The 15,781-nt window shown below is 27.2% G+C and overlaps 1 protein-coding gene across 1 annotated transcript in view; it reads left to right on the top strand.

The window, feature by feature from the left end:
- The window catches only part of LOC107448478 (WD repeat-containing protein 17), a 142,662-nt gene extending 127,978 nt beyond the window's left edge, over positions 1–14,684 (top strand). The window contains exons 17-27 of the mRNA XM_043039824.2: positions 87–151; positions 427–648; positions 3,531–3,630; positions 3,889–4,025; positions 5,209–5,320; positions 6,160–6,304; positions 7,992–8,094; positions 8,980–9,081; positions 11,694–11,798; positions 13,673–13,823; positions 14,034–14,684. Of these exons, the coding sequence (XP_042895758.1) occupies positions 87–151; positions 427–648; positions 3,531–3,630; positions 3,889–4,025; positions 5,209–5,320; positions 6,160–6,304; positions 7,992–8,094; positions 8,980–9,081; positions 11,694–11,798; positions 13,673–13,823; positions 14,034–14,153 (1,362 nt within the window). The 3' untranslated portion in view covers positions 14,154–14,684. The remainder of the gene's footprint in view (positions 1–86; positions 152–426; positions 649–3,530; positions 3,631–3,888; positions 4,026–5,208; positions 5,321–6,159; positions 6,305–7,991; positions 8,095–8,979; positions 9,082–11,693; positions 11,799–13,672; positions 13,824–14,033) is intronic.
- The last annotated feature ends 1,097 nt before the right edge of the window (positions 14,685–15,781 follow it).

Genomic DNA, 15,781 nt, shown 5'->3' with positions numbered 1-15,781 from the left:
AAAAAACTTATTTGAAATTTGCCCCCTTTTCATTTTTATGATTGCTCTGTATCATACTTATAATAATAAAAAATTCTCTCATGCAGTGGTTAGAAGCTATTGCACTGGCACCTGGTGTTTCTCTAAGCTACTGGAAGGAAATAACATCTAGGTATGTTTTGTAAATTCTGTTTATTTGTAATAATGTCTAATTTTCTTGATGGTTATTTGCTCTCTTATCTGTTTCTATTAATCCTTTACCATCTAAGTATGAAGTATTTTAGCAAGTTGATACAAAATTTTGAAATAGACAGGTGGAATATTAAGAAAATTAGGCTGGTCAATCACCTTTTTTAAAATATTATTTATCAGTTTTTGATGAAATTACAAATTAGAAGAATTTTGTACTAATATTAAAAGTGTATTCTTTAATGTGTGTTCTTTAAGGTGGCTTAGAGTGATTGAGCCTGAAAATCGTGGTTTAGTTGCACCATTATACATTGCCACAAATCAGTATGAAGATTTGATCAAGTATTATGCTAAGCAGAATTCTTTGGAAAAGGCTCATGTTGTATCTGTTGCATTAGCAGAAAAACTCATGCCTTCATCATTGACTGTATTGGAACAACCTGTTTCAGAGAAAGCAGATGAAACTGTGCACTATGAGAAGTAATAAAATAATTTTATAATTAGTTTGAGCAATCGTGCAATAAAATTCCAAACTTAAAAATCAAATGGTGCTATAATAATTTTGTAAAGAAATGTAAAATTGTTGTATTTAGTTATACAATAGTACTAGAAGTGTTATATGTTAAATCAAATAAGGCTGAAATAAGAAATATTAAATCAAATAAGACTGAGTAAAATGTAAACAATAAATCTAATAACTAATAATTTTGAAAGATTTACATTTTGAAAAAGATCATAATAACATTGTTTGAAATATAGTTAACAAAAAAATAATAAAACACTCATTTCATTTAATTTTAAAAATAATTGAAGATTGATACTAACGTTTTCATTTTGCAATTTTTTAATGTTATACTTGGTGCAAATTTAAAAAACAATAGTTTTGTTAATACCCTATATACTGCAGACCAAGAAATAAATAGTACATACAGTTCTACAATTAACAAAACTGTGTAAAAGCTATCTTTGTCACACTCAATTTGATACTATTCCATTCAAGATAATGAAACAAATTCAATAAATTTCATAATATCTTATTTTTTTATTTGTTTGTGAATTCCTTTCTTGTAACTTTTCAAATCTTTTAAAACTAGTTTTTCTTTTTTTATTTCTTATTTATGTGCTACATAATTTTAAATGTATAAATGAAAAACAAGAATACTATTTTTTCTATGTGAAAAATATTATCAGATGAAATCTTTCATTTAAAAATATCATTCATATTTAATACTACATATTTTAAAATACATCTTTTAAAATTTTCACAAGACATTAATGATAATTTCTCTTATAATAATAATATCTGTCAAAACGTTTTAAACATAGATATATATGTATGTTAACGTTTTATAATATAATAACGTTTTATAAATAGAAAAACTTCTGCACCTGTGAAATAATATCTCTACAAATTACTTTCCTTTTTTTGTACATCTAAAAGGAAAAGAGTTCTTTACTGTTTAAAAAAATAAAATTCATTCTTAATTACAGTCTTGAAAACTTCATGATTTTTTGTTTGTATAAGATTTATGAATAATCAGGCATCACTTTTTCTCTTTTAACACGTTGACTGCCACGTCACCCATATTCGGGTGGCAGCAAAGTTTCTGATCAAGCCACATCACCCGTATTGGGGTGATGCTTATTTGACTGGTTGATTAGTTTAAAATGGTTTGCATCAATTAAATAATATTAACCATTTTATTATAACAGGTATTAAGAATTTTAGTGTAATTTTATTGTTAAATGGTATTTAGTATTTATGCATCTTATTAGAATTTTAATCATTAAACACAAAAAGAATTTTAAAAAAAATTTGATTGAAATAAAATATTACACTGTTGAATCTGTATTTCTTAAACAAAACATGATTTTAACACTGATAAAATGCTACACTGTGTAAGTTAATTATTATTATTATTATTTTTTTGTTGTTGCTAAAATTACTAATGCCGAAACATCTTAAATACTAANATTACAGTCTTGAAAACTTCATGATTTTTTGTTTGTATAAGATTTATGAATAATCAGGCATCACTTTTTCTCTTTTAACATGTTGACTGCTTGACACGTTTAAAATTTTCGCAAGACATTAATGATAATTTCTCTTATAATATCTGTCAAAACGTTTTAAACATAGATATATATGTATGTTAACGTTTTATAATATAATAGCGTTTTATAAATATAAAAACTTCTGCACCTGTGAAATAATATCTCTACAAATTACTTTCCTTTTTTTGTACATCTAAAAGGAAAAGAGTTCTTTACTGTTTAAAAAAAAATTCACTCTACATTACAGTCTTGAAAACTTCATGATTTTTTGTTTGTATAAGATTTATGAATAATCAGGCATCACTTTTTCTCTTTTAACACGTTGACTGCCACGTCACCCATATTCGGGTGACAGCAAGGTTTCTGATCAAGCCACGTCACCCGTATTGGGGTGGCGCTTATTTGACTACTTGAGAAGGATATTCATATGTATTTGAAAAGATATTTCATAGTAAGTAACAAAACTATTGAATTGTTATAAAAGTAATACAAAATTGATTTATTAAGAAAATTATTGTGAGCCTTGTAAAAGCTTTCTTGTCTACTGCTATTTAACTCACTAAGAAATAAGTTTTCCATTTTCAAAATTTCAAAGAATTAGGGTAATGATTTTAAGTTATACTCTTTACTCAGCAAGGATTCAAACTGATTGTGTAAAGTGGCGAGATGGGATACAAATGTGGACACAAATAAATAAACTTGATACTGTCGAAACAAACGGAGCTATATACTATTCTTGTGACCACCCGAGGCTCGCATTATTAAAATATCGGTGGGAATACTTAGCAGAATAAGTTTCATACAGCGGTACTCGTGGCCTGAAGGAGATTTCACTGTAAACATGTGCGGCAATCAACATGTTAATAATTCAATGAATGTAATGAAGTTTAATATAAACTAACACTCTTGTGCGCCTAGTGTTTAAAAATATGACATTTGTAACATTAGTTCTTGTGACCACCCGAGGCTCCCATTATTAAAATATTGGTAGGAATACTTAGCAGAATAAGTTTCATACAGCGGTACCCTTGGCCTGAAGGAGATTTCATTGTAAACGTGTGCGGCAATCAACATGTTAATAATTCAGTAAATGTAATGAAGTTTAATATAAACTAACACTCTTGTGCGCCTAGTGTTTAAAAATATGACATTTGTAACATTAGTTTCTGAGACAAATAAAGTATTTAAGTAGTGTAACTCATAAATATTTATTATTAAGCATCAATTTAATGATATGTAATTGAATTTAACATTTTTTAAAGTTATGTATCTTCAGCATTCTCAGTGAAATCTTTTATTCATTTCAGTCTTGTATCTTCAAACATTAAACTTTTAGCTGAAAGGTGTATGTTATTTGGATCTCCTTTGAAAGCAGCTTGCTGGTATATTTCTAATGATGATATACAGGTATGTCAGTTTATACTTATATAGTCAATTTATGCTTATTAGTAATTTCTTACATGAAAGTTGCCTTTTACATAAAACCATCATATGTTTTGGTGTAACTCCAAAGCATAAGATTTGCTTTTAGGGTGTCTTAAAGCTTGTTGCTACAAAATAAATTAGTTAAGATTTCTCTCTTTATTGATTATGCAATCTTCCAGATTTTGATCGGATGTCCAATCCTTTCAAATGTTCAAGATTTTTCTTATTTAATATTTTTAGAATGGTCTGTATTGTCTTCTTAGAGGAAATGAGTTAGAGCTTATCGTAAGTTTATGCCACTCTCTGCAACTAAAAAACTCCTCATGCAAAATGGCTGCAACATACCTTGCTTGGCGTTGTGTTCGAAATCATGAATGGTTAGTTAAAAAGTTTAACTTTTTATAAATATATGACTTTCAATGTTCTATTTTGTGAAAAACACAATGAATTCAATCTGGTTGCTTTAAGAAGCATTATCTTCTTTACTTAGCCCTATTCTTTAATGTTAACTTACTTCGACAAATTAGCATGAAAACTTCCTGACAAACACAGTTTTTCCCTTTTTAAATAAGACAGGGAGGGGACCAGTTTACTGTGTGAGAAAATAAACAAGCTTTTATGTGAAATGATTTATAATTCAAAAATTAATGCTGAGGTGCTTAATTAAAAATTGCAAATAAATAAATGTACTACACGTTAATTTTAATAGATTACATTACGTGCTAAGTTAATAACGTATACTTAATTTAGATATTTTGTTATGTTTTAACAGGATTGTTAGATTTATTTGTTTGTGCTCACTCTGTAAGTTCAGAGAGCTTTATTTTCTGAAAGATATTTTATTTGTGAATTAATGAATTTCATTGCCCTTAGTTCTGTTCTCATTCAATGTATTTATTTATAAGAAAATGAGATTACCTAAATGATATGATCTAATGTACGCAAAGTAATTGTTAGCATGGCTATTATACATTTATATCTTTGCAAATGCTTTTATAAAAATCTTCTATGCATTATCTCTCAATTGAATGCAAAGTTGGCACAAGAGCCCGAATTGAAACTAATTACTGATGCTGTAACAATTGTTAATAATAGTAGGAACTCATGTCAAAGGGATTAAACAGCAATATAAATTAAGTCTTGCACAAAAAGAAATTTTCAAAAAAAAATTGGAAAGATCACTAAGACACCATGGATTATAAGATCTGAATTTACTTTGGGAAGGATCACCTAGGGACATATTTCCGAGATACATTATCGGATGCTTAAAATTATAAAAATTTTCTATTTAATATGTATTAGAATTTCTGACAAATTTATTCAAAATTAAATTATTATTGCACTTGGAGGAATTGTATTTCTTAAGTCAAGTAGGAAATACTCAATATATCTTTAGTTATTGAACATCTTTTAATAAAAATGTTCATTAGTTATCCTGTAGTTCATTTTAGCATTTTAAATTGTATTCACAAAAACTCCTTATTGTTTAGGACTGTTTTTGTAAATTTTATTCTCATTCACAATGTTTGATTGCTGGTTATATAATTTAAAATATTTTAGGGATCTTGCTGTTGATGTTCTTAATCTTTGTCCAGATATCGAAGAAGAAAAAATCCGCATATGCATTAACAGTGGTTTATCAATTACAGAAAGAAATGATCTACATCAGAAGGTTACATTTTTTGAACTATCATCTTATATTGTGTATCTATTTTTAAATTTAAAAAAAAAACTATCTTTACCTATTTTTAATTCTTTGTTCTAAGTTGATTTTATCTATAGCATTGTAACTCTTCTATAATCCTTAAAGACTACCAATAGGATTTCTTTTAAATCAGTAATATTAATTTAGAGATAAAGTGTTCATGCAAATAATAATTTTAGCATTGCTGATATTTTCATTGGTATTTTCATATTGATGTGTGTATATTTAAAAAGTTGCTTATGTTACAAGTTAGTTTAGAGAATTTCAAGCTCACAAATCTTTTATTAAGCCTTTTTTTGTTAATCATAATAATTTAATATCTTTTAATATCATTTCCTAAATTATGTACTATAGTTGTTTCTATTTTTAAATTATTTACAAAATATCTCGTTTATCTTTTGAGATGGTGGGAAAAATGTAAATTATAGATTTTTATCTCTTAAACATTAATATAACAGTGAATCATGCACAGCCTGAGTCATTACCATAGCTGGAACATACATTTTTTGGCTACTTGTTTAATGAGATAATAACTGCATAACTTGGATCAGTGCAAAAGATGCTTCATAAATTAACCAAATGATAATTGTTATTTTTCTCTATTCTGGTATTTTTTTATTCAGTTAACACAAGATTTGTTTTACTCTAAATGTAAAACTATTCCACCGACTAAGAATAATTTAGAAATAATAGTTATGTTTCTTTTGACCTATGATCACATTTCTTATCAGATTCAAATATTAAACTTTGTCTTTTCTCTTTAACTTATTTATAATTTTATTTTAAAGTACAAATATTCATTTTAGGTGGGTTTACCATTAGTTGAGGAAAGTGAGAAAAAAGCTGAAGAAGCAAAATGTGAGAAAAAATCAATCCTGAAAATAGTTCAGTTTTATCTCCTTTCAAATGAGCAGAAGAAAGGTCTTGATATTGGATTACAATATATTAAAGGTGAAATAAGTTTTTGTTACATGTAAATTATTTTTCATAAATTGTGTTACTATTCTTTTAGATTTGTTATTGTATTACTGATCAATTGTTACGGAGTTTAAACACTGTTGGATTCCTTGCCTAGGTCTTTTTTCTTTCGATTAACCTTGACAAATAATTTTTTTTTCTTTAATTCATAGGAAGCTAGTTCTATACATTTCTGTTCATATCCAATAGAAATATTTGTAAAATTATATGTTATAGTAAACTAACAAGCTGAGCTATTACCTATAGTTAGACAATATTGACACACGCTGTGCATGGATGCATAGGTTGTGTTTCTTGAATTTTGCAGATATTTTTTTAACATTTGTTGTAATATTAAAAAAAGTATTTGTGCATGCAAAAAAAAAGTTTGTTGTGGGAGGGGGGAAGAAAATAAGAAGCAGAGTTGATGTAATCATGATATATGCAAGGTAGAAGAAAGTCAATGTTTAGTTGCATGCATGTTGCTCCCAAAGAGAAAGATAACTGCCACTTTAGCCGAAAGATTAGAGATCCATCGTAAACGGGCGAACCTACAATCAGCTAGTCTTTTTGCAACTTGACTCGACGCGACTATTGCTTTACGATGAAAATAAACAGTTACGTTGACAGTAGGAAATCTTTTAATATAATTTCGTTTCAAGCAAAATTACTAATATTACTTAATATGATAATTACTTTACATGAATACAGTTCTTAAATTTCATATTTATGTATAACTATTAACATTAATCTTTCACTAATGTTCTTAATGTCAATGTGCATGTATATAAGTATTTTTTGTCAAAAATAAATAAAAATAATAAATAGTTTTTGTATATTTAATAAAATTATTCTTTTATCAAAAAATATGAGCTTGCAGATACTTTTGGATTGTGTGTGCAAATACTTTATGTTTTTATCTTACTTTGCTACTTCCAGTGGATCTTCTCACGTGTCAATGTCACTGATAATAATGGACTGATAATTCCCCTTGTCCATCATTATTATGATCAGAAGTATACAAGGAGTATCCTATAGTTTAAGGAAGACAGATCTGTTCTTACAGCTACGTCTTTACTCTTCAGTGACCATTTAAAACGTGAATCTGACAAAAAGGCTTTCTCGGAGTATGTCCTTATGCTTGGGTGTTTTGCATTAGTAACTCTAATGCTTGTTTTTGGGTACATAGTCTCATAGATCAAGTCATGGTGATAGATATTTAAAAAGTGGCAACAGAAAAGAGTTATTTCTTTTCCTCTATCAAACTAACATAATGTTCTTTACATTATTTAATGAAAGATTAAGGTCTTCAGTTTTGCTAATATCCTTTTCCTCTTGTCTTTTACTATTTTTCAAAATTCTTTTTATTCCTGAGACTCTCGTCTCTTATTCAAGTTTAAACTAAAATATATTTTATTATACATTATAATAGATTTATTACTTCCATCTAAATCACTGTGTTCAAATGTTCAGAAATATTTCAATATATTTTTGAGAGAAACAATGTGTTTGATGTATTTTTGTATGAACTATTTTATTAAATTTGTTTTACTAAAGCTTGCTGACATTTTCATTTCTATTTTCATATATAATAACACTTTTTTACTCATAAGTCCCTTTTTTACTATTTTTATTCCTATGCTTAATTTATTTATGAATAAAATACAATTTATTATTTTAGAAAAGTTGGAAGAATCCAGTTGGAATCTTGAATTACTTTGGCAACTCATTAGAACAATGAGTTGTGTTAGCAGTCACTTGTTGCAGGATATATCATTTGATAGGTAAATGATACTTTTGAACTTTGACTCAATTTATAAATAGTTGTTAAAAGGTTATTTTTGCCAATTATATGTGATAATGAAAGTATAAAACAAAGTGTAACAAAATGTATAGTGTAGAAAGTAAATGTATAGAAAGTAACAAAATGTATAGTTTTAAATGAGAAATAAATCTTGTTTTCAATTGAATTAGGAAGCATGCAACAATTTATAAACAATTACTGTTAATAATTCGCAAAATGATAACCTCTCTTTGTGACAAAGTAATTTTTTTAATTCCTATAATATGTCATTTTTGAAGCAAGTAAGTGCAATTGTGCCCTGCTGTTTGAAAGGCACATCTGTTACTTAAATGCAACTGGCCTAGCACTCCAGATTATCTAACACAAACCAATTGTTAGCAGAGATAAAGGATGTTCAAAACTTTAATGACTGGATTCCATGATCATGGATTTTGAAACAATTTTAGTAACTAGTAAGACCTGGTAGCAAAAAGAACAAAATGGAGAAATGTTCTCGAAAAGGCCAAAGCCCAGCCTGGGCTCTTGTGCCAATGATGATAATATGTCATTGAAATACATTAAATTTTGGAAATAAAAAAAGGAACTTTGTCTTTCTCAAAAATAATAAAAATTGTAAGTTATCTGATCAACATCTTGCATAAACAAAATATTGTCCAGATAAAATTTTTGTGGAAATAAGCAATCCTAGCATTGATATTATATTAAAAAAGTTTTCAGATCAACTTTATTATTTTTTATATGATAACTATATATAATTACTCTAGCTAATATATAATTGTAAATTTTATGAGAATAAAATGCTCTATTTTTATGATTATTATGAATATACTATTATTTTGTTTTGTAAATCTATGTATTTTTCTAGACACCGCTTTGAACTTCAAGTTTTCAGCTCTTATATTGGTGCCTTAATTGCTATTCGACAAAACTTCTATCCCATTGTTGTTCCTCTATTTGCAACCGCTTTGTAAGTTATCTCTCTAATATAAAGTTGCAAGATAATTATAAGTACAGTGCGCCAAACAAATGGGCTACCCTGAATAACTTTTGATCTAATTATCGGATTTTCATGTTCTAGGACTTTATTTTAATGGCTTAAGGTGGTAACTTCAGATATGCTAATTAATAAGTGCAGATGATATTTTGAATTACGAATTCAAGCACAAAAACGTACTTTCTCAAAATAAACATACCTTTTTGACGGATTTGGATTTTAGACCCCCAAGGTTTCTGCAATCTAGTACCCATATATTTTGGGGGTCAGAAATCTGAATCCTTCAATAAAAGGTAGAGAAAGTATGTTTTTGTGTCTGATTTTGTAACTTGAAATATCGTCTGCACTTATTAATTAGCATATTTAAGGTCACCCCCTCGAGCCATAAAGACTAAGTCCCAAAACATGAAAATCCTATCATCAGATCAAAAATTATTCAGGGTGGTCATTTTTTTTGTGTGTGTGCACTGTACATCATACTTGGTCATTACTTCTAAGTTGACTTTCAATAAACTACTAACTATTCTTCTTTACCGTAAGAATAAATGGAATCATTTGTTTTAAAAAAATAGAATTCAATGGAAATATCACTTTTCGAACTTTTTTATTTTGATTCTCTTATATTTCTCTTTATTGAAGTATAACAAGCAAATGACTATTCTTCTTTACACTGATAATAAGTGTGATCATTTGTATAAGAAAATGGAATTTATATTGCTAAAAGCATTTTTCTACTTTTAACATGTAGATATTAATGTACATTTAGTTATGCACCATTAACTTTTTTTATGATTCAAATCTTTCTGACTTTTATATTTGTAAGAAAAGAGATTCATGTTTTAAAGAAAGTTTTCATGTACTTTTGAGCAGGGGAATTGCTCGCCATTATCAACAGTAAGTGTAGACATGGAAATATTGCACACTAACTTGAGGAGATTTTGCAGGTTCATTTATTAATAATCTGAAAGTACAAAAGCATTTGACAAAAATGAAACAATACACATGCTCAGCTTTACAAAACATTAAAGTTATGCAAGTTACGTCAAAGACAGAGCTATTAACTACTACACTTTTTAATAAATATTTTACTGGCTGGTAGATAATTAAAAAATAAAGCTTTCAGTTTCTTTGTTAATTTTGCCAACATTTTGAAACTGAGACTAAGGAATCTTTTATTTGAACTTTTGAATTTTTCGCATGTAGTACACGGAAAATAACTTAAAATCAAATTTACTAAACAAGGAATCATACATTTAAATCTAAACTTTGCTACCACAAAAACAATTTCCCCCAAAAAGCATAGAAAGTTGACAGTCCTATATAAAAAATTCATGACTTTGAATTATGAGAAGCACATTAATAGTATACAATGAGTAGCAAATAGCTGTAAATATAAGTGGAGTATTTATAGTACTTGCATAAAAATGTATATATTTATACCACTAAACCTTAAATGAAATAAACTGCTGTAAATTTACTTTAAACTTTAAAAAAATTACAAATTACTGTCTAACAGAAACCCTGATGTTGCAGTTGATAGCTCTACAATCTAGCAATATGCCTCACAGTTACCACAGAAAAATAAATAAACCATCCCTGTTATAAACAAGGCATGATTTGTTTACTAACATCAATTTTACAGTACATTTAAGGCTATCAATTCATGAAATTGTTATAAGGTATATAATAAGATATTCTAAAATTATTTCAATCCATTTATAGTTAAAGAACTTAAAAAGATGGAAAAAAATATTACATGAAAGTAAAAAGATTAAAGTCATGTTAAGTGCATCTTAAAAAACTCTGGCATTTACAGGTCTAAGATCATAAAGTATTGAGCAACAATTCAATCTACAATGCATCTAAATAATGCCGTTCTAATAAGCAAAGTTGTTTTTGCAAGCAGCTCCTTGATAATTTCCGTGCGTTCAAAGTCAAATATTTAAAATATCTCATTACATGCTGTTTAACTAAGATTTTTGATTATGAAACCTTTTGTAAGTCTTATTTAAACCCATATGTTAACGAAAATTACTGGAAAATTCTTCTTGAATAAGAATATAATTAAGTTATGTTAGAATAATAGTAATGAAACTAGAAAATCATCTTGAATGAAATCTTAATTAGATTTCACTTGATTAAGCTTTATTTATTACTGAACTTTGCTAAACAAGATTAAGAATAAAAGTCAAAACATTGTTACTATGTGCTAAATATTTAGTAATCTATTTGTGCAAATGAAGATGGCTTCAATAAAATTGTCCGATATTTAACTCATGAAAAGGAGGCAAAGGATTCTTTAACATAATAGCTAAGTAAAACTAAATATGAGAAAAAACAATTAGGACTAGATTCAAATTCATAATGGAAACTAGTGGAAGTATATTCGGCTCATAAAAGTTGATGCAGTTCATTTTATCCAAAAAGCAATGTATATTTTCAATAAGAATATTTTAAGATTACCCTCATGTTTTGAAAACAAATTTCATATCACAATTTTTTAAATTTTAATTTACTACCAAAGAAAATATTTTTGATTTCATTTGCTTTCTATCACTCTTTATATTTATATAAATTTATTTCAGGGCTCTAATGAAAAGAGTACATAATGCTAATTTGCCTTTGACAGAAGACATGGTAGCATCTGAAATGCATTCTTGGATTTCGTCAAGAAGTTCTACTGCAAAAAGGTTTAACTTTTTCATAATATTTATAAATTATTACATGATTACTTATGAAGAGTTTAAAACTTGGAGGTACAATTAACTTAGCTATTTAAAAAATGTGTAAATGAACTAGCTTTATGTAAAATAAAATAGTTTCCTGACTCATATTTACACGTTATCAAAAAATATGTCTATAAATTGTTTAAAAAAATTATGGCTATTAAATTGTTTATTTTTATTTTTTCTCTCTGAATTTATAAACACCTCTGGGATTATTCTCAGGGAAATGCATCCATCTCAGGAAATTTTTTAGTAATGAAAATTAATGATAACACACACTGTTTTAACACAATTATATTCAAATATTCATCAATCATTAACACATTTAAAAACTTATACGGCAGTACCATTCTAATTAGTTTTGTTCTTCCCTTGCTCTATAAGGTTTCTCTTGCTTTTGAATTACAATTGGAACTCTGATTTTTATTAATTTATTAGGTGAATATTCATTCTTTGTATGGGGGTGAATTAAAATAATCAATTAATCAGTACTGAGCAACACTACGAAATCATGCTCAAAACTGAAAGGCATATACCTACACAATTGAAGAGCTCAGTGGACGAACCAGGAAAGTAACATTTGTATGGGTAATTATGAATTTCATTTTAGAATTCTGAGAAATTGACTTCGTCCCAAAATATACCATCCTATTTTGATGTAGCCATTTTAAGTGCCTCATCAGATGAAGACTTTCCTCACTTAATATTATAATATTTTCTTGTCATAAATACTATTTGATTAAAGGATTCTAATCAGTGTTGGCATGATTTAAATCACTTGATTTAAACCATGATTAATATTGCAATTCAAATATTTTGATTTTTTTAAAAAAGCAATTGATTTAAATCAATTGTGATTTGTTTTAAGAATCCTTAAACCAACTGTTTTTTTTAAATTATTAATTTCAATTTAAATTATTTTTTGTACAATATCATTAATAAATGAAGCAGTCAATGTTAAAAGGGAAAAGTTAAATTTTTATGAAAATACGTTTTTGTTGGTTTTGGAATTTATACAGGTAAACCCAATGTTTAGTGTTGTAACAGGACATGTATCATGACTACAAGTAGTTTTTGTTCATATTTAAAAAGGAATGTGTGTGGCACGTACCCTGTTTCTACAATGACTTGATATAACTATAGCAACAACATATCATGGAGAATTGAATAATCAAGAATCAATTACAATAATCGCTTACAATAATAATTATTGTAATCAGTGCTAGAATGAGACTTATCAATATTATGTTTTCGTAATTGTGATAAAGTGAAGCCTACTAACTGTGATATTATTATTTAACACTTAACTGCACACGCTTAATATTTGAACACAAGTACATGTGTGGCATATTTTTTATCAGAAAAATAAATTGATGCAGATCGACAGTTTTCCAGCAGTAACCAATTTATCAATACCACTGAAATAATATGACGGACGGAACATGTCAAGAACTCCTCAATGGTTAATCTTCTGATTACTTTTATTCTTTCCTCTCTTTATAATGCAAGCCATTTTTAAATTTAAGTTGAAATTATAATTTTTATTGATTTATTTTGTTTAATATCACAAACCAACATTGATATCAGATTTGTTTTAATACCTTAGTTTTAAAATTTATTGAATAATGTCACGTTTGTAGATCAATGTTTCACTTTATTTACACCTATGATATAGTTTTAATCAACATTCTTAAGCAACTGTTATCCGCTTCCGAATGATGTTTAAGCATGCTAACTCCTGTTTTTCTGTTACATATGTATATATTTAAGCATTATATATGTATTTATATATATATATTTATGCATTATTTTTTACACTTTTTGATTATTTTTTATAGTTTAGAGAAGGAAGATAGTTATAAAGATATGATGAATAAAGTCTTAGCTGACCCTCCATTTGGTGATATTGGAGTGACAATTATAAGTGGATCTAATCTTCCTCGTCATTCTGACCATCATAGATGTTTTTTGCGAGGCAACGCAATTCAGGTGGGGGGAAAAAAATTTCATTTCCATTTCAAAATTTACTAACAGTATACTTTTATCGGGATTAAAATCCAGGAAATTGTCATAATTAAATATTTGCTTATCAAATAATTTTGAGATCATATTTTCCACATATGAATAGTCAGGAGTGTGCTTTAGCTTCAACTACTAGTGTAACACAATTACTTAAAATGTACTATATTTCTCTTCTAGGGACCTGTATACTTTCTGGATGATTGCAAATCTGCTGTGTCTATAAATGATGCTCTCATGTGGGCTAAAGTTAACTTTTTTTCTCCTCTGAAAACTGGCTTATTAATTAATCCATTTTAATGAATGTTTTGCAGTTTATAAAGTTATTTGTTGTGATAGTATTTAATGTGTGACAAATCTATTATCAAAACACATATTTGTTCCTAAGCATAAGAATATTTTATGATAGCATAAATACTTGCGACAAATTTGTTATTATAAATTTGATTTAAAAATATATATGCATATTTAAGTATTCAAAGAAATATTTGCTGTTATTCAATTACGGATTTCCTTAATTAATAAATGTTACTATTATTTTGTTGATATTTTAGAAATAAATTTATTCTTCTTATTTTTGATGTGTGCTAGTATTTAATATGTGTCAAATCTGATCAAAACACATATTTGTTCCTAAGCATAAAAATATTTTATGATAGTATAAATACTTGTGACAAATTTGTTAATATAAATTTGATTTAAAAATATCTGTGCATATTTAAGTATTCAAAGAAATATTTGCTGTTATTCAATTACAGATTTCTTTTATTAATAAATTTTACTATTATTTTGTTGATATTTTAAAAATAAATTTATTCTTCCTATTTTTGATTGTGTGTTCTATGTTCATTAAATCCATTGGTTTATTGCATTTTTCTTGCTTCTTCAAAACACTATCAGTTTTTAAGGTTATCAAGCCTCTGACTTATCTATACTCTAAAATATTTGTTTCCATTATTTTGAAGAGTATTAATTTTTTTCACGAGATATTACTAAATATGTGATCTAATAATGTGAACTAATATTTATTTTTAAATCCCTATTCAGTGTGTTAAAAAGTAAATACAATGTCAATAGTTGAATTTTAATAATGGTATTTTATTTTCATAACATTTTAAGCAGAACTTCAGCACTAGAAAGACGGATGGGACCAATTTGGCCCCTTTCGGTTTTTGTTGCTCTGTTATTCTAAAAATTACTTACTGAAACTGCTGAATATATTACTTTTCATATTTTTGTCCAATTTAAGTGCTTATTTAATCACTCACGTCGAAATATATGTAAGAACCCTTAGGGATCTTGTTAGGTATCCCATAAACTCTGTTAGTTTTGGGTATAAGGTGCCTCAGTTTCAATAATAAAAAAAGCAAGAGTATTTAAAACGCATATAATTATTATTTGTAGAGAAAGGTAAATTCAATTAATTAAGAAACTAATATATACTTATAATTGAAAACCCAGTGTTCCATTTGATCAAATATTTTCGTTAACCAAATCATAAATCCTAGGTTTTACCAGTAAAACTAGTTTTTACCTAAGTGGCTTGGTAAAAATCTGAAGTATGCTTTAATATGATTCAATTTCAGCTTTTTATCAAGCGTTTGTGGTAAAACCTAGGAGTTACCAGATTTCGAGCTTTTACAGTAATGCATATGCATGGCCAAATTTTTCACTTGTCTTTCTTCTGTAATTTCCTCATTCCCCAAACTTTTTAGACATATATAAAAAAGCTAATTAAATTAAATTTTGAGAAAATATCTCAATTCACCCTTTACTGTGTGTTAAGTTTTGTCATTCAATATGTTTAGAATGCTTGTAAAAATAAAGTGAAAAAATGATACATGAGGTGTCCCAAATTAATATTTAATCCATTAATGCCCTGCTACAAAAAGTGGTCTATATATGAAAAACACCTGCATGAAAAAGTG

Source organism: Parasteatoda tepidariorum, chromosome X2, assembly GCF_043381705.1.
Source record: "Parasteatoda tepidariorum isolate YZ-2023 chromosome X2, CAS_Ptep_4.0, whole genome shotgun sequence".
Lineage (NCBI taxonomy): Eukaryota > Metazoa > Arthropoda > Arachnida > Araneae > Theridiidae > Parasteatoda > Parasteatoda tepidariorum.
The sequence above is the reverse complement of the archived record's forward strand: the minus strand, read 5'-3'. Positions and strand labels throughout refer to the sequence as shown.